Raw genomic sequence first — 21,477 nt, forward strand, 5'->3', positions numbered from 1 at the left:
ACATTCTAACACATTCTACACCTACAGCTCTAGATTACCTTCTCTCCAGTGAATGCTCTTCCAACTATATTGTGCTCCAAATTCCTCTTCATAATTGCTAGTAAATAATTATGTTTTAAAAAGGAAAAAATATGCAGAAGCACTGCAATATTAATTCCATGTGGTATTTGCTGAAGATTACTCTTTTACTCTCTGTCATAATAAACTTTAGATTCAGATGGAATTACATTTGGTATGTTATATATACAGTACATAAATATATAATGCATACTATATACCTATATCTATAAATGCTAAATATGGCTCTAATAATATGTAACAAATTGTATAATTATGTGTTATATATAATTATATTATTTGTGCACACAAATATATAATTGCACATAAATGTTCTCTGTTGAAGCTTAAAGAAAACTTTTACCTAATCTTATAGAACTTAAAAATCCTAATAAATATAAATTATTATCAGGAGCCAAAAGTAGCACAATGTATAAAGTAGTTAAAACAGATTAAACTATAGTTGAAATTATCTTTATATTATATTCATTATTTTATTTTACTTTATTAACTGATGAAATATGCTATTATGAAAGTATGTAAAAACAAGAAATCAGGCCTGGTGGGGTGATACACACCTGTAATCCCAGTGGCTCAAGTGGATGAAGCAAGAATATGGAGAGTTCAAAGTCAGCCTCAGCAATGGTGAGGCACTAAGCAACTCAGTGAGACCCTGTCTCTAAATAAAATATAAAAATGGGCAGGGGATATGGATCAGTGATTGAGTGTCCCTGGGTTCAATCCCCAGTAACTAACCCTCCAAAAAAAACTTGAAGTCAGGTTTATAATTATATTAGTTTGATACTTGCTTCCATTATTCCTGTGAAAAAGCACACTTATTTTTCTCCTTTCATAGATGCTCATTTTTCCTGAGGCCACTATTCAAGAAATGAGTTTTGTAAAAACTTACAGACACATTAATGTATGTATACACTGGATCTGCAAATATTTCTACATTTGTCCATCAAAGCAGTGATTCTGGTTGCTCTATCTCTATCAATGTCAGTAAAGATGTCGTCAATATTCTATCCTGAAAATATTTGTTGCCAGTGTATTTCTGCTTATTCCTCAAATCTCATTTAAAACTGAATGCTTATATAAATTCAGCTTAGTATTAGGACTTCCTTCATGCCATCTCTACTATGAGAGTGAGGATGATGACTACTGGTGAGTGCTCTTGTTGTGACATCAAATCCTTGTTAACTCTATCATTTAGCAACTTTGTGATATACTGAGATACATGAATATGGGATTCATATATTGAAAGGCTTACCAAACATGTAGTTGGCCCTCCAAATCCATGAGTTCTGTGGGCTGAACATATTTGAAAATAAAAAATTCCGGAAGGTTTCAAAGGTAAAACTTAAATTGGCCATCTGCAAGTACTACCCTGGATCCACATAAATGAAGTCGAGTGTGGAAATATCCTGTAGTTACCTCCCATAATTTCTAATGACCAAGGTGCATCCATACTGGATATGTGAAACTTTTTATCTTATCATTATCCATTTCCCAAAAAATAGTATCACAACTATTTCCATAGCATTTACAGTGTAATAGCCAATCTAGAAATGATCTGAAAAAGTGGGAGAAGGTGCATAGATTATATGCAAATACTATGCTGTTTTATATAAGTGACTGGTGCACTACAAGTTAGTGTACAGTAGAGGTCTGGAAATCAGTTCCTCACACATACCAAGGGACAACTAACTAAATCTTTGGAAGAGCGTGTTAACAAAATTTTCATATTTTCTTCATGATATATTTCAGAAAATACATACCAGATATTTAAAATCCATTTTAAAACTGCAGATTACTGGAGAGAGAATCTAGAGACTTGAGTTCTAATTCTATTTTTGCCATCAACTAGTTGTAGTAGTTTGAACAACTAACCTCCAAGTCTTCAGTATGAAATAAAATAGGTTAGATGGATCAGTGGTTCTCCATCTGTGTTTTGGGTCATATGGGGAAGCAGATAAAGGTGTCCTCAGGGGCTGGTAGGTGGGGCAGTAGCTAAGCTGACCAGGTCAGGTTCTAAGCTCCCTTCCCCATTTCAGTCAGAGCATCTCTGCATTATGTTGTTTTACTTATTTGCAGCTATGCATTACACTACTTTATTTATTTTTGTACCCTAGGAAAAGGTGTTTGTGTTAAGATTTTTTTTTCTTAAAATTAACAAACAAAGCCAATCTCAAAAAAACAAAGTCCAAATGTTTTCCCTGATAAGTGGATGATGATACATAACAGGAATGAGGGGATGAGGGATGAGAGAAGAATAGAGGAACTTTAGATTATGTAGAGAGAAATGAGAGGGAGAGGTGAAAGATGGTGGAATGAGAGAGAAATCATTACCCTATGTACATATATGATTACACAAAAGGTATGAATCTACATCAATCATGTGCAACTATAGAAACAAAATGATGTACCCCATTTGTGTACAATGAATCAAAATGCAGTCTGAAAAAATGAAAAATAAATAAATAAAAATTAACAAACAAAATTTAAACCACCAGACCAAATGATAAAATGTTTAAGACACCTTTGAACAATAAAGGATATAAAATTATAAAATGAAGGATATAAATCTACTAATGTGTTAATTAACAGAACATGAGAAAATAACCTATGGGTTAGCTTTCTGTGAATTGAAGTATTTTGGAAATGCCTGTTGGGGAAAAAATATGGCTTTTATTCCATGGTGTGCTTGCATTATCATTGTCACTTGGCTTTCAGACTAAAACAGTAATGGTCCCAAGCATCAAGCATTTAGACCATCTATGGCAAATTGAACTCACATTTTGCCATCTTTATGCTTTGACGATCTCTCAGAAGATCATATTTTCTCTATTCTTAAGTATTTTATGTGTCCTGGGCATAAAGCTTAGGGCAATAGACTTAATCAATTGTCAAATTCAGTTAATATGAAAAATAGTATTCGAGATATATAAAAATGTTTGGATAGCACACATCAATGGCAGATGCATTATTTTCAGTTTTATCTGAGATTCTTAGTATAAGACCCTTTATTCTAGATTTGAAATCTTTCCTTTTTTAAAACCACTGTCAAAGGCAAAGAACCCCTTTAAAAAGAATTGTAAGAAAAGGTTACTAATCAAAACTACACGTCTAAAATAGCAAGGAGACAGATGGAGTTTTTGAAAAATAAAGTATGAATTTTATTAGTAGATAAACTAGAACATAGTAAATAAAACTAGTGAAATTTGCACTTCATGCTAGTTTCCTCATTGAGAATATTAGGCACTAAATATTTTGGTCTTTTATTACTAATGAAAATATAATCACATGAAAACAATGACTGTTTCTTACTGATTTGTATTTACTTTAAAAGTATCTTGATTTATACTACAAAATATCCACATAAACTATTTTGATCTTTGTACTTTTCATGTTTATATTACATTTTAAAAGTTAAAGAAATTGTATTTTTCTACAACAGTTTTGCCTCCTAAGTATTACTCTCTGTAACATGCATTTTCACTGCTTTATTCAAAATATGCTCAATCAAACTCAGCATTTACAGCTTTATACAGAAATTATTTTTGAATATTCCATTAACTTTCTGTCAGCATAATACTTATTATTTCACTTTAGATTTAAAGCACCAAGATAAATCATTTTTTTCGGTTGAGTGAAATCATCTTAACATAGTTTTTTTATTTGCCTTTACAAAAGATTACTATATTTATATTTAACTCTGTGTAGCATTATTCAGCATTGGAAATCTTTGTGTCTGTGACCAAGTCAATTAAGTCTTTATAGATTAAAATAAATACTTACAAAAACTTTTAAAGAAAACAGACAATAAGTCAATAGAGCCTTTTATTCTTACAGGATTGAATTCACTATGTATTTTAATCCAAATTTTTCTTTTATTAAAGAAAAAGTAAATCTCCATCCTGCCTAGAATAATACAAATGATGAATCATAAAAATCACAATTAGAAAATTTATTCATTTTTTAAGAACTTATCTAGGAATGTGGCTGTGGCTCAGTAGCAAAGTGCTTGCCTAGCATGTGTGAGGCACTGGGTTCTATCCTTAGCACCACATTAAAAAACAAGCAAATAAAATGAAGGCATATTGTCTATATACAACTACAAAAAACATTTAAAACAATAGAACTTACCTAAATTTTTAAGAATATAATAGTAAGCTTAAAAACATGCATTTTAGTAAACTGACTCTTCTCCGCAGAGGAAACAATCAATAACATGAAGAGAGAGCCTACAGAATAGGAAAAACTGTTTACCACATGCACTTCACATAGAGCACTCATCTCCAGAATATATAAAGAACTCAAAAACTTTAACACCAAAAAAACAAATAACCCAATCAAAATGTGGGCTAAGGAACTGAACAAACACTTCACAGAAGAAGATATACAATTGATCAACAAACATATGAAAAATGTTCATCATTTCTAGCAATTAGAGAAATGCAAATCAAAACTACTCCAAGATTTTATCTCACTCCAGTCAGAATGGCAATTATCAAGAATACAAGTAACAATAAGTGTTGACAAAGATGTGGGGGAAAAGGTACACTCAAACATTGCTGGTGGGACTGCAAATTGGTACAACCACTCCGGAAAACTTTATGGAGATTCCTTGGAATAGAACCCACATTTGACCCAGTTTTCCCACTCCCCAGTTTATACCCAAAGGACTTAAAATCATCATACTATAATGATACACAGTAACACAGCCACATCACTGTTTAGCTCAATTCACAATAGCTAAACTACGGAACCAGTCTAGATGCCCTGCAACAATTGAATGGATAAACTGTGATACATACACATACACAGGAGAATATTACTCAGCCTTAAAGAAGAATAAGATCATGGCATTTGCAGGTAAATGATGGAACTGGAGAATATCATGCTAATGCCAATCCCCAAAAACCAAAGTCCAAATGTTTTCTCTGTGGATGCTGATCCATAATGGAAGCAGGGATTAGGGAAGAAAGGAGGAATTTTGGATTGGGTAGAGGTGAGTGAGCAGAGGGGAGGAGATGGGAGTTGGGAAGGTTGGTGGTATGAGGTGGACATTATTACCCTATGTACATGTATGATTGCATGAATGGTGTGACTTTGCATCATGTACAGCCAGAGGAATGAGAGGTTATGCTAATTTGAGTACAGTGAGTTGCAATGCATTCTGCTGTCATGTAAATAAAAAATTAATAAAAAAGACTAATCAAATATCATGAACCTAATACAATAATTTTGAAATGATACATCTAATTTTTAATTAATTGAGATTTTAAATCTTCATTTACAGAACTGGTTTGTTTGTATGGAAAACTTTTTAAAGAAATTTAAAAAATATTTTTAGTAGTGTAATGAGATTACTAAATATTTAGAAATAATAACCAAAATATTCTCAATGATTATATTATTACTAATTAATATCATTATAAATATTTCAAGCAACAGCATTCATTCTTTTAGACTGATACTGATAGTGAACCAAAAAGAAAATGAATATTAAAATTGATACCTCATGAATCAGAAGAGAGACATAAACAATAAACTAAGTAAGATGATTTTTAAAGAATAAAAAGTTCTAAGCAGAGAACAGGTTAATGTGCACATAAATAAAAATTATAAAAGATAAAACAGTAATTACAGGAATGTACACCTGAGGAAAAGATCAAGGTTTTGTTTTGACCTTTATGGATAGATAAAACTGGGGAGTCCTGGAAGGAGTTGGTGGCAATATGCTAAGAGAGACCAGGTGGAAGAAAGTCAGGGAAGCAAAAATCACAGAGACTGAGACATAGTAATTTGGAATACTGAGGTTAAAAATGGACTATCTTTCTAGAAGTCAGATGGCACTCTAAGCTCTGTACTTAGTGCTCTAATCCTCACACTTTGATTAGACATGTACATTTAGTCTGCAGTTCTTGAGACTTACTACATGCTTTGTATTATATAATTAATAATTCATGGAACCTGAATTTAAGTCTAGACTGTCACCAAGTTCCAGCAATGTTACACAGTACTAATATCTTAGGTTTTGCTTTTCTAAAAATCTGTTTATACTTCATCCGTAATTAAAGAATATTATGGGGAGAGACTTCTAGGATTTCAGTTATTTTCTATCACTACTTTTAACACTTGTAACCTGAGTTCTCACTTGCACCATTCAAAAATTATTTGTAAGTTTTCATGTCCCTTTGAAGATGTCTTTCTTTCTTGGTTGCATTGTGATTTTTTTTTCCCCATCATTTCAGTAGTTTTAAGCAAATTAAGTTCTCTTTGTATACATCTAACATTGGATTGGAGAACTTTCTAATCTGTGGTTACCCTCTTTTAGTCACCTTTGAAATATTCTTAGGCAATGATTTTCCTTTTTCTTGACTGTTCTTCATGAAATTTAAAAAATATATTGGTTCATAATAATTATACAGAAAAGTGTGTATCACTGAGGCATATGTGTACATGCACAAAACATAATTTGATTGTTTTATCAAGTTTCTATTCTTTTTTTAATACTTCAAATGAACTTATGTTAACTCTTAATTGTCTTTTTATTTTAATTTCTTTTCTAACTTATTTTTCCTTTTTATTTATACACATCAACCTGGATATTTATTTTTAAACATCTAACTAATTCTATCCTAATGTTTCTGTTCTTAAAATCATAGATTACCTAGTGCGGTGGCACAGGCCTATAATCCCAGTCACTATGGTGGCTGACACAGGAAGAATGCAAGTTTGAGCCCCTCAGCAACTTAATGAGACCCTACCTCAAAATAAAAAATTAAATTAAAAAGACTGAGGATGTAGCTGAGTGGTAAAGCACCTCTAGGTTCAATCCCTAATACCAAAAATAATAACAGCAACAACAACAATAATAATAATAAAGTCATACAATTTCAAGTTGTTATAATTTCCAAATTCCAAATTTTTCTTTGACCCTTATAGTTTCCATGTTTCCAGTGAAATTTTTTTGTCTTCTATATTTTTGTGCTTACTAACTATATTTATTTAAAAGTCTGTGTCTAATAACCTCAAAATGTGGGTAGACTGTTTCTACTGTCTCTTTATCTCTTGATTGTTGAGCACTAGTATTCCTTTTTATTTTTTAACACCAGACATTTTGTTTCAAATGCCGAAAAACTTATCTTCTGTTAGCACCCTCCAAAGAAGATTTATTTTCCTGGCAAGCACATAGATTATGAATAGATAAACACATTTTTAGTTAAGTGAGGTTTGGCATAATCTGATCTGAGATTTTTATTTGTTTGTCTTTACTTCTAATCTGTGACTGTGCCAGTCTCAGCCAACAGCCAATGTGTTTAACAGGACAATTCCATGTTTGTTGTAAGCCCTAAACACAGATGTCTGTCACCACCGGATTTCGAAGTTTTGCTTTTGTGGAGTTTCACACTATAAATGCAAGGTTAGGAGGGAACTAGTGTCTTTTAATGATAAATAAATATTGCTTGTTAACCTTTGTGCTCACTTCCCTACTCTTCTTGTCATGCATCTATATTTCTGATCAAGTTGAATGCTAGTATTTTCTTCTCATTCAAAGAAATTACTGTAAACTACTTCTTTCTGTGTAGATTCCATGGTCAGGATTCCAGTTGGCAAATATCCTGGTATCAGTAGAAGAGTTTAGTGTACTCTCACCTTAATTTGTAACCCTTCTTTCTAAAATTTAGAAGATATGGTCTGCCTTTGTCATTTTAAGAATTTAATAATTTCAAGAAGGAGGAAAGTGGCAGACTATAGACATCCACAGAATACCTATGGCTTCTGGTGTTTTAATACCACGGATAGACTTCCACAGCATAATAATGTTTGGGGGGCCTTGAGAAAGGTCAGCAGGTCTGCAAAGCAGAAGAATGAAGAATACACATCATTTCAAAATTGACATTCTAAGCATTTTGAGGAGGAACAAGAAAGGCTGGGACTGGGTATGAAAGTGAAAAAAGCATGCTGACCCACACATCACACCCAACCCAGACCCTGTAGGCTAGCCACCTCCTCAGTACTCAGAGGTGTTTAGAGGATTCACCCCTGTGACTTGGACACTAGCTACACATATTCCCCAATAGAGAGACTGAAGCTCTCCTCTGAAGATGAGGCTCAACTAAGCCTGGATCAGGCTGCAGGCTCCATGGGTGAGATGCATGACTGGTGTCTCATAAAGTAACCATGCCACTTCCTCTAGGTACACAGAAACAAATACTGAAGGTCAATTTAACTCTGCAGCAGATAATGTTCCCTCAGCAATCCATGGTGGGCAAGGGAGGCATAACCCAGCATACAGTCACCTAACATGATTGGCCTGTTTGAGTTGGAAATGAGAAGAGAAGGGACAAACTGAAATTTAATTGTGTCCCAGAAACTTCCCAAAGCAGGTGGATTCTAAAATTGAAGTCCTGGAAGGAAGTCTCTGCTTTAATTATATCAACAAGGAAAATATTAATCTTTTGCTTATTTGTTTGGTATTCCTTTCTTTCCATACATTTTTTTTGTTGTTCTCTTGACTCTCATTAGTTGTTTTTACATATTTTAATAAAATTTTATGTATTTTTCAATTAATTGGATTTTTCTTGCTATCTTTTTTCTTTCCTCATTTGTATTTTATTCCCTTCCCTTCTCTCTTTTTCTCCCTCATTTCTTCTGTCTCTCTTCCCTACTCCAAATTTTTCCTTTCTTTGTATTTTAGTACAAGTATACCAATAGTAATGCCTAGTTTTTCAGTCAACTCTGTATTACTCCCTCTTTTTTCTCTTTGGTTAGAAGACATATAAAGATCATATTTAATACATCTTATGTATGATACATGATTTTCTCTTAAATTACTACTGGAAATTGTGATTATACTTTCCTTTCAAAACAGAAATCATGGTTGAATTGAGAACTAGATCATATTGAATGGGTACTTTGATGAAGTATACTCCCAGACCAGGGAAAATCAAAAGAGAGAACTGCTCATTACAAGACCCTCACAATAAAATGGAAGAAAAATCCATCCAAACAGATCCACAAATCCAATATAAAATCACAGGAAACATGAGAAAAAAAGGGAACATGTCTCCAAAGTTCATAACACCCTCATAATTGACCACATAGGTACTGAAATGAATGAAATTCTAAAGAATGAATATTAAAATATCCAATGAATTATAAGAACGTAGAAATAAACAACTGAATGAATTAAGGAAGATAACACAGGATATGAATGGGAAATTTGGTAAATAGATTTTCTGGAAAAGAACCAATCTGAAATCTTATAAATGAAAAATTCATAAGTCAAGCAAAAAAATTGAGTTAAAAATATTACCAATAGACTAGATCAAGTAGAAGACAGAATTTCAGGACTTAAATACAAGCTAGATGAACTAGATTTTTCAGTGAGCAACAAAGAAAAGGAAAAAAAAGTAACTATGGACAGAATATATAAGAACCCTGGGACAACATGAAGAGGTTTTGTTTAAGATTCATAGAACTTGAGAAAGTAGTAGATATATAAACTAATGATATTGTTAATCTATTTAATTCAATAATTGCAGAAAATTTCCCCAGACCTTGGAGGGATTATAACTGTCAATAAACAAGAAGATAAAGTATCTCTCCATGACATGTTATAATTAAAATGCTAAAAATTGGGAACAATAAAGAATTTTAAGAGCTGCAGAGGGAAATGAAAGACACAACAAAAGGCGAACCCATCAAAATAGCAACAGGTTTCATAGTTAAAACTCTGAAGGCCAGGAAGGCTTGGAAAATGTACTTCCAGCCCTGAAAAAAAAGAAAAAAAATTCTACCTATCTTAGTATATTCAGTACAGCTATTCATCAGAATCAAAGGAGTAATAAATATCAAGGTAAAAAAGGCATTTACTTTGGAAGGTATTATTACCTAAACAAGCATTTCAGAAGATATTGAAAAGTAATTGTATGCACAGAAAAAGAAGATAAGAAACCAAGAGTGCATGGGAAAGAAAAAATCTTATTAGAAGATTAAATAAGTAAATGTAAATTAGTAAAGAATCAAACACTAGAAATGAAACAAAATGACAGGAATATGTGCCAGTCTATAATAACAGTGACTACACATTACTTAATTCTTTAATTAAAAGACATACATTGGATTTAAAAACAAGACACAGTTGTGTGTTGTTTTTAAATCCAATTTAAAACAAAGAGTAGCTACGTTTACAGCCAACAAAGCAGACTTCAAGCCAAAATTAGGTAAAAGAGAGAAAGATAGCTACTTATTGCTAAAGGGAACAATTCATCAAAATGTTATAATAATTATTTTTGTCATGAATTTTAGTGCACCCCATAAACACTACTTGAAAGAGGGGACAGATAGACCCCCAATACAATACTAATAGGTGACTTTGATACACTGTTCTATCAGGTTAGTCAGTGAAAAAAAAAAATCAACAAACATAATAGAGTTAGACTATACTTTATATGAAATGTACTCAACAGACATCTGCAGCATAATTCATCCAACAGCAGTTAATCACACTTTCTTTTCAGTTACTCATGGAACTTGCTCCAAAATAAATTATATATGAGACCACAAAGCAAGCCTTAGCAAATGCAAAAAAAAAAAAAGGAAATAAAGAGAAAAATAAATAATTTATTGAATCTTATTAGATCATAATGAAATAAAACAAGAAAGAGTAATGAAACCAACAAATTTTACGAACAAGTGGAAATTAAACAATATACTTTTGAATGATGAATGGGTTATCAGAGAAATAGGAGAGAATTTTTTAAAAATTCTTGGGATCAAACACAACATTATCTCAATCTATGGGTTATGGTGAAGGTAGGTCTAAAAGATAAGTTTATACTTATGAGTACCTATACACAAAATATTATGAGGATATTAAATAAATAACCTAATTATGCATCTCAGGGTATTAGAAAAATAAGAAAAAAATCGCAAAACCTATAGGAGAGAAGTCAAAGCTGAAATTAATGATTTAGAGAAGATAAAATATAAAAAATGATAAATGAAACAAAGAATTTGTTCTGTGAAAAGATAAACAAGAATGCTATATTCTTAGTGAAACCTACCAAAAGCGAGAGAAGATGCATATTAATAAAATTAGAAACAATAAAATAGAGTGGATTACAACAAACATCACTGAAATCCAAAGGAATCATTAGGGATTATTTGGAAAACTGATATTTCAATAAGTTGGAAATGGAAGAAATTGATATATTTCTAGAGACAAATGGCCTTACATAAATAAACTAAGAGGATACAGAAAACCTGCAGACTAATCTCTGAAGTTGATGCAGCAATGAAATATTTCCCAGCAAAGCAAAGTCAAGGACTACAAGAATTTGTGGTTCAATTTTACAAGACTTTTAAAGAAGGAAAGATAACCATTGTCTTCAAATCATTTCATGAAATATGAAGTAATGAAGTGCTTCCAAAATCAATCTACGAAGCCAGCATCACCCTGATTTTAAAACAAATACTAGAACACATACTGGAAAAAAAAAAAAAAAAAAACCATCAGATAATACTCTTGATGACTATACCTACAAAAAAAAATTTAAGTAGTTGATAATCAAATTTGATGATATATTAAAAGAGTATATAACATAATAAGGTTGGTTTTACTAAAAGGATGAATGATTCAACATAAGAAAATCAATTTACATAATAAGCCACGTAGAAGAATCAAAAACAAAACTCACATAATTTCCTTGATAGATGAAGAAAAAGTCCTAAATGAAATACAATACCTCTTCATGATAAAAACTCTAAGGAAAGTAGGGATAGAAGAAATTTACCTCAACATAGTAAGACTACTATGTGACAAACCCAAAGTCAAAAATCATACTGAATTGAAAAAACTAAAAGAATTTCCTTTGAAATCAGGATCAAGACAAGGATGACCACTATAATCACTCCAATTCAATATAGTTCTTGAAATTTTAGCAATTAGGCAAGAGAAAGAAATAAAAGGGATACAAATGGGAAAGGAAGAAGTCAAATTTCCATTTATAGATGATATGATTCTACATAGTGGAGATCCTAAATATTCTACCAAGAGATATCTAGAGCTAAAACAAATTCAGCAAGGTAGCAGGATAGAAGGTCAACAAATAAAATTGAATCATTTTTCTATACTATACATCAATAATGAATCCACTGAGAAAGAAATCAGAAAATTAATTCCATTCACAACATCTTTAAAAATATCTAGGACCTATACAAGAAAAATTAAAGAACGTTGTTGACAGAAAGAAATAGAAGGAGACACCAGTAGATGGACCTCCCATATCCATGGATAGTCAAAATGAATACTGTCTGAATGACTGTGTTATCAAAAGTGATTGATATTCAATGTAATTCCCATTGAAGTATCAAAGGTATTCTTCACAGAACTGGAATAAAATACTAAAATTGTAACTATTCTAAAATTCATATGGAAGAACAAAAGATCTAGAATAGCCAAAGCAATCCTGTCAAATCCTGACCAACGCTGGAGGCATCAAAATACCCAATTTCAAATTATGCCATGGAGATATTGTAACAGAGAACTGAGTGGTATTGATATAAAAACATAGTCTTGGACAAATGGGATAGAATAGAAAACATACTGACAAACACACACAACTACATAATCAAACATTTGACAAAAGTGCCAAAAGCACACAATAAATAGAAGACTGCCTCTTTGGTAAATTGTGAAGAAAACCAGGATAATTGTGTATGGAATAATGAAATTAAATCCGTATTTTGCACCCTGTACAATGATTCAATCAAAGTGGATCAAAAACCTATATGTAAGACCAGAAACTTTGAAACTGCTATAAGAAAACATAAAGGAACTAATTCAACATATAGGCTCAAACAATGGCTTCCTGTATAGCACTCAGATAGCCTAGGAAATACTAGTAAGAATTGATAAATGGCATGGCATCAAATTTAAAAGCTTCTGCACAAAAAAGGAAACAGTTAAGAGTGTGAAAACAGAGCCTACAGATTGGGGAAAAATGACAACTACTCTTCTGATGGAGAATTAATGGTCAGAACGTATAAATAACTCAGAAAACATAAAAAAAATTAATTCAATAAATTGACTAATCGTCTAAATGTATTTTTCAAAAAAAATAAGTAGCCAATAATTACACACACAAAAAAAATCTTCAAAATCTTAAGCTCTTGGGAAAATGAAAATCAATCTTACATTGAGATTCCATCTCTTTAGTCAGAATGGCAACCTTGGAGAACACAAGCAACAACAAATGCTGGTGAAGATGTGGAAATAAAGAAACTCTTATATGCTACTTTTGGGAATGTAAATTGGTACAGTCACCATGGATATAATTATAAAAGTTTCTTAAAAAACTAAAAATAGAACTACCATATGATTCAGCTGTACCACTGCTCAGTATTTATGGAAAAGAATTAAAGTCAGCACACTTCACAGAGACACACATATCCATATTTATAATAGACCAATTCACAATAGATGAGTTATGGAAGCAATCTAGGTATTCATCAACAGTTGAATGAGCAAAGAATAGGTTACACACACACACACACACACACACACACACACACACAATGAAGTTTTATTCAGCCATAGAAATTATGAATAATAAAATTAAAAAGTTATTTCATTTGCATGAAAATGAAAAGAACTGGAAAACATCGCGTTAAATGAAATAAGCCAGATGCAAAAAGACAAGCAGAATACATTTCCTCTTGTATGTAGAATGTAGAATAATTGTTATGAAAGTAGGAGAGGGGAACCATCACAATAGAGAAAAGGGACTAGAGGGCATCGGTAGTGAAGGTTAAGGAGAGATTTTGAGGAGTGAAATCAATCAAATTATGTTATATGCATGTACATCTATGCCATTATTCTATATAATTAATATGTATCAATGATTTTTTTAAATAAAATAATACAAAACTATTTGGTTGTTTTTGGTAAACTGATATCTGGTTCAGTTTTCCTACATGATCATTTGGCAGATAATGTTTATTAATATATAGATATTCTCATTAAATTCTCATGTGCTAAGAGAGTTTTCATAAATGTGTATTGAATGTTATGAAATTTTTTCTGCATTTGCAATAAACAAATTATTCTTTTCTTCATACTTTTTTGTGTTGATACATACTTATATTTCTACAAAATTCCTACCAATTCATTAAATATTCTAAGTTTCTTGGATATAATCAAATGAATATGTATTTTTTAAAAAATTTTGCTTTCTTAATCATGAGTGAAATTGGTTGTCTGCATTTCTTTTTATATGCTTGACAGATTTTACAGTTCCCTTGTTTTTCTGTTTTTTGCACTTGTATGGCATAAGATTTGAAAATACTTTTCTTTGAGTTTGGTGAGTCAACCACCAATCTTCCTATTTTGGTGTATTATGAAATATTGCATGGTTTAGCATGTTTTTGTATTTCTTCTTGAATTAATTTTACCAATTGATTTTTTCTCATATTTGTGTATTTTATCTCTCTTTTTTATTTTTCTTAAAGAATTTAAAGTTAATAGATGTGGTGGGCAAAATTATAAGGTGATCCCCAGGACTCAGGCCTCCTTACTCATGCCCTGTAAAATATCCCTTGAGTGTGGGTGAAACCTGTGAATATGATATTACTCCTATGAATATGTTAAACTATATGGAAAAGGTATTTTGTAAGTGTAATTAAGTCCTCCAATCAGTTGCCCTTGATTTAGTCAAACAGGAGAATATCCTATGTTGTGCTGACCTACTTTGATGGAACTTTGAAGGGGCAAACAGCAGCAGAGGCTTTCCTGCTGACCCTGAAGGAGCACTATCATGCTATGAAGGGAGGAGCCAAAGGCCTGAGCACAGCTTCTGAATGCTGAGAGACATCCTTGTTTGATACCCACCAAGAAAAATAGACACTTATGTCCTGCAGGAAGAATGAAACAAATGCTGCTGCTACTACTTGAACTTGAACAACTCCAAATCCTAAATGAGATCACAACCCCAGTCATTACCTTGATTTCAGCCTGCTAGAACCTAAACAGAAGATGCACACTGAAACAAGGAAATTGTAAAATGATACATTGACATTATTTCATGCCACTAAATATCAGCCTATTAAGTAGATGCTATTAGCACTTTGTATATCAAGTTTTCCTAGGATTAGAGAATTGTTACTTTTTTATACAGCAATAGAAAACTAATAACAATAGGTAATAAGCAGCAAAAAGATGTTTTTCACACTTGAACACCTTCCAACTTCAAAATTAATATTTATAATTGTGCTACCCTTCTTACTTTGTGTTATTTGTTCCTGATAACAGATAGTTACCATATTTTTTTGTTGATCTGAAAAACTAAATTGCAATAGAGTTCATTGAATTGCTACCATTAAGTTGAGGGCTTGTCTCTTTTGTCTTACTAAGCTATTGAATTCACTATATTACACCCAGGTCATCTTTTATTGTCTTTGTCTTTTTTGTCTCCTTCTTACCTGAATATTTTCAAGTTGGAAAAAGTGCTTTGTCTGCATTTTTTAGTAAGCATAATGTCTGCTCTGTAACAGGAGATAAAAATGATGAAGATCCAATTTTCCAAATTGTGCAAAACTTATACTTTTTGATAAATATGTTTTAAATACATTTCCCTCCTCTGCCAAACGTGGCTCAAAACTATTATCAATATTTTGTAATTTCACAATTTGGTTAAAAATAGTATTTTACCTTTATTCATTACTCGATATTACTGGAATTAACTTTTTAAAGTTGCATGAAAACTACTTTTAGAAATAATGTCAAAATTTAAAATACACTTCTAAAACAAGTAGTGTACTCATAAATAGACACACTTGAACTCTGGTTATTTCTATTTTATACTCTCCTTATCACATATTTAATGTTTAAAATTTCTAAAACTATATTTTCTTTATTCCTTCATGTTACCATTTTGTACAGATTCCATCATATTTTCAGATCACTACTATAATACCTAATACTTTATTGGTAGGTATACCCTCAAATTGTGATAATTTTCTATTAATTATTAAATATGAAATACCAAAATTATTAGCTTTTAAGAAATAAACATATTTAATAAGAAAGAAATACAATTGGCTTTTTTGATTCTCTATATGAATATGTTGTGCTTATATCATCAAAGAAATAATTCATATCTCTTAAAAAGTAAAATTTCAGAATATAACTAAAGAGACACAGCTTACCCCACAGATTTTATGTCAGTTCTGTGCAGTCTACTCTGCTTTGGTCTCCACTGCTGAATGGGGAAGTTTCCCCATTAACAGTCAACTTTGTACATCATGTTGTAGAAGAGTTTCCATTGCAAATAGCATGTTCATAAAATATAATTAGTGCTTTCAATATTTTTATATATGCTCATTTAGCATTTACCAACAAACAAAAAAATAAAAGGAAAAAATAAGCCAAATTCAATTCATGAAATCTGTGGTACCTTACTCAGAGAACAAGATAACAATGTACTGAGAACAATACATGAGAAATGGACTCAAAATCCCAGCAAATTTGGAGAACTATTAAGGAACACTCTAAAAGGATAATTAATAAACATTGCAGGAATGAAGCCCAATGTTGATAGTAGTGTATATCTCATTTCCCAGCTTTTCAGCTGCTTATAGAGCACTGAAAACCATTTTGCCCCATTAAGCCCAACCAGGGTGCTAACCAAAACTTATATATATGAATTTTCATAATTTAGATGCACCATACATAAAGCATGCATTTTTTTGTTCTTCAGATTAATATGATGCTTCACTATGTTTAAAACAAATATGGTGTCTATAATGATTAAAAACTTTAGAATCTATTTGAAATCTGTTTGGTACTAACTTAGACGTTACTTGTTTTATTTTTTTGTTGTTGTTGTTGTTTATTCAACCAACATAAATTAAGTTGTATGGAGTTCTGGAACTTTCCAATGACACTGGGGTGTATTAAACTAAACCTCATTCTCTAATCTCATGGAACTCACGCTCCTCATATTCTTGCTTATAACTTTATAGACTTTATTCACAAATGGAGAGACAGGGTTGATATCATCTAGCACTGCTCCATGCAACAGAAATCCAATTGTGTGATTCAGTTTTTCTATATGCCACATTAAAATAAAATAAGGAAGCAGTGAAATTAACTTAATAATATTTTTAGTTCAAATTGTTATATTCAAACAATTGTTATTTTTACAAGTAAGTAATAAAGGTTGTAAATGACATACTTGCCATTAGTTTTTTAATTATTTATTTATTTTTTAATTTTTTCAGACTGCATTTTTATTCATTGTACACAAATGGGGTACATCATTCCATTTCTATGGTTGTACATGATGTAGATTCATACCATTCATGTAATCATACATGTACATAGGGTAATGATGTCTGTCTCATTCCATCATTTTTCATACCCACCCTCATTTCCTTCTACATAATCTAAAGTTCCTCCATTCTTCTCTCACTCACCACACCCACATCCCCATTGTATATCATTCTCCACTTACCAGGGAAAACATTCGGCCTTTGGTTTTTTGGGGATTGGCTTATTTCACTTAGCATGATATTCTCTAATTCCATCTATTTATTTGCAAATGCCATAATATTACCATTGTGTATATATACCAGTTTCTTTACTCATTCATCTGTTGAAGGACATCTAGGTTGTTTCCATGATCTAGTTATTGTAAATTTATTCATAGTGAATTTTCAAAATCCAATGTACCTATTTTATTTAGAACATATCTCAGTACTAGTCATTTTCAATGCTCTCTAACCACTTAAAGTTAATGGCTACTTCAACTGAAAACTGCAGATGTAAATAACTATTAACATTGATTTTGACATTTTTCATAATGCTTTCTTTTGAATCTCTAATATAAATGCCTCAATTCTAATTTTTCACAAAGACCTGTTCTTCAAAGTATTTTTTAATGTACAAACTATTTTTCCTCTGTAATTTGAGGTGTTTTGTTTGTTTACCTAACACAAGAAAAACAAAACTTTTGAAACATGATTAAAATTGTTTTACATGATTTCTATCTTTGTGTAAAATGTTATGCAAAATTTTATAATTTCAATTGACTATCATCACTGAAATTTCTATTGTCAGTAATATTATAATATATTCAGAAGGCTTACTCTTTGTAGTTTTCTTTTAACTTGTAAGCTAGTTGCTGAGCTGCCTAAATAGTTCTTTAGTTTTATTCATATTACCAACAATCACCTTATTAATATACTACTTCCTTTTGAAATATTTAACAAGATGACAATTATATATTGTGGTCATGATGCACAAAATATTAATGTTGCATAGATTGTGTTGACATACTGCAATATTTTATTGAATTAGATATAAAGAACACTGTTCACATACATTTTAGGTGGAGTAAAAATCATTTGGAGAGAGAATAGACATTTTATTAAAATTGAAAATGACATAGTTGCCAGAGATATCACCAAAATAGTCAAGAGTGATGAATGGATCGTAAGTATAATAGCAAGAAATAACCTAACAGGTTTCATAATTTTCTTATTCTTTTAGAGCTACCAGTGTGTATGTCTGTCTGGTTGGGAAGGAACTTTTGGTGAACAAGAAACCAATGAGTGCAAAAAGAATCCTTGCAAGAACAATTCCACCTGTACTGACCTTTACAAAAGCTATCGGTGAGTAATATATTTTTCGTTTTCTTCATGAAATTACTTGGACTGCTCAATGTTCTTGGGATGCATTCAGGTATTATTTTCACTTTTCCATTTAATTAAAATAACCATCCAAAGATGAAGAGTCATTGCTTGACAAGATAGTGTCACATTCGTTTGAAATTTGCAAATACCAAAGTCCAGATGTCAAATCAGCGAAGGAATAAACAAATTTAGCTTGGAAAGGCAATTTGCAGATGTGGGCATGTACGAGATGCATTTATTTCTTCAAAGTGAGTTTTTTCATCTCAGTGCTGTTGTGGATCATTCACAAAATGAAAGGTGCTACAATATTTCAGAGAAAGAATGGGACAATTGAATTAAAATATTTAATCTGTTACCCAGATATTATTAGGAGTCTGGATTATTTAGTGAAATTAGTGCCAAATTTTACAACATAAATGATCATTGTGTTCTATATCTGAATCTTATTCAATACCATCTATTGACAGCCAAATAGATTGTATTGTTATTTAACTTGTACTTGTGATATTTACTTTCATTCGGTAATTATCACATCTCTCAAGAGGACACAATATCACAAGTATTATAATCAGAATGCTTTACTTCTAGTCACAGAGGCAGAAGAAAATAGATATAATATAAAATAATAATTGAATATAAATATATCAGATGATTATTTTCCAGGGATACATCAAAATAATCACAACATGCCCTGGAAAATAGCTCATATACTTCCTTTTGTCCTATGATTACAGTTTGGAATTCTTGATTATACTAATTATTTGAAGATTTTCAGAATTTGTCTCTCACTTTTGGTGACTAAAGTGGAATATAAGACTCAGAGTGTCAATAGTAGACAATTTACTTAATTAGAAGATGATTCTGACATAACTTATAATAGTTGGATTGAAATTTTGATAACAGTAAATAAATGAATAATTTAGGTAACAGAAACCCACAATGCTGATAGTTGATATTAATTTAAACTATACAGAAATATAAAATCCAGAGCTGTCTTTGTGATATTATCAATTACTAAAAATGATATATCACCACAAATTGATAATAGCCTGTGTCTATTTGTATTGGGAAAAATAACCAGTTTTTCATGGACTCCAAAAAATGTCATATTTATCTATTTTTGTTTTTCTTAAATAATTTTATGAATTATAATTTCTAATATAGTCTCTAAATATTTCAATATACCCTTCATTGAGATGCTTATATATACTTTTTAGCCTTTAGTTCTTTAATTCCTAAAGATGGTGTATGTGTGCATTGGTGATGTAGACAGTCACCAAACACCTGCAGGAACAGATCTGTGTATGGGGAAGTTGGGTATGTAACTCACTGCAATGGGGGAAAAGGGACACCCTCTAGATCCATGGCAATCTTAGCCAAAGGTGCTAGAAAGGATTGTTAAGTTTGAGCCTATTGTATACTTTGAGGGAAGGGTTCAAGAACATGCAGCTTCATTTTCCATAAGAGTTTGTTAAAAATTGGGCAAAATTCTGTAACTGAGTTCATAAATCTTACCTGGAAGGATGGAAGACAAGAGAGGGTTGAAAGCCCAGTTTTCTTACAGAGGGACGACTTGCTCATACTGGCCATAACAAAGGAATGTCCACTTGTATTTTTACATGTGACTCATGCTTATAGTGTAATCACTATGCAGATATGATTAAGATCTAGTCTACTTTCTGTTCTGATTCTTTGGGGTCATAGAGTGGTCTTGGTGATATTTTGTGATACTGTCTGATGAAATGTTCAACAGGAGAAAACCAAGATACAGTTGTGAACCTAGTTTAAATTAGCTGAGCAGCTCCTTGATATCCTGGGTATCAGGAGGTGTTTTCACTCCCCAAAATAATACAGTCTCAAAATATATGTGAGATTATCTATTTATTTATATCTATCTATCTATCTATCTATCTATCTATCTATCTATCTATCATTTGAACCACACAGAGAATAGGGCTGCCAATCTTTGCATAATTGAAAATTAGCCTGTAACATTTTGAGTCCCGCAAAACTTAACTAAGAGACTTCTGTAGAATAGAAGTCCCATCAGTAAAAAGAGATAACACAGATATTGTATGTCATATGTATCATACTGCAAAAAAATACCCAAAAATGGTGAAAGATCACTTTTTAACTGTGATATTCAATTTACTGGAGAAACAAACTACTCGTACTAAGACGATTAATATCACACAGTGTTTTAAGTGGAAATTTCCAACACTGGAGCTCACAAACTAGCAACAAGAAGTAAGGAAGAAATTATTACAGTAGTAAAATATTCACAAGTTAATTTTATGCACTACAATTTAATGTTGCATCCTTTTGTTTTTATTTCTCTACTGTGAATGGTACCATGAAGTGCTGTATGTGCTTAAAATTTGATAAACTTTAACTTTTTATGATAAATTTGTGTATGTGGATGGGAGTATATTATAAAATAGACTCTTATATACACATCTTTTCCAGTCTATATGGTTTATCTGCAAGGTTTTTCAAATTGTGCAATTCTCATAAAAAGTATGCACATATAAGTGGACCCCACACAATTCAAACTAGAGTAATATGTGAGTGTGTGTATGTATGGAAAATCCAACACTTGTCTTTGTCCACCGATTTGTTCAAAACATATTTTTCTAATAACATGTATCAAACAAACTGAGAAAACTCAAATATTCATTTATTATCTAATGTGGCAGTGATTTTATTTAAATA

At 31.4% G+C, this 21,477-nt stretch overlaps 1 protein-coding gene across 1 annotated transcript in view; it reads left to right on the forward strand.

Moving 5' to 3' along the window:
- The window catches only part of Eys (eyes shut homolog), a 1,705,088-nt gene that overhangs the window by 497,064 nt on the left and 1,186,547 nt on the right, over positions 1–21,477 (forward strand). The window contains 1 exon segment of the mRNA XM_047559194.1: positions 18,623–18,744. Coding sequence (XP_047415150.1) covers positions 18,623–18,744 — 122 coding nt within the window.

This window comes from Sciurus carolinensis, chromosome 7, assembly GCF_902686445.1.
Source record: "Sciurus carolinensis chromosome 7, mSciCar1.2, whole genome shotgun sequence".
Taxonomy (NCBI): Eukaryota; Metazoa; Chordata; class Mammalia; order Rodentia; family Sciuridae; genus Sciurus; species Sciurus carolinensis.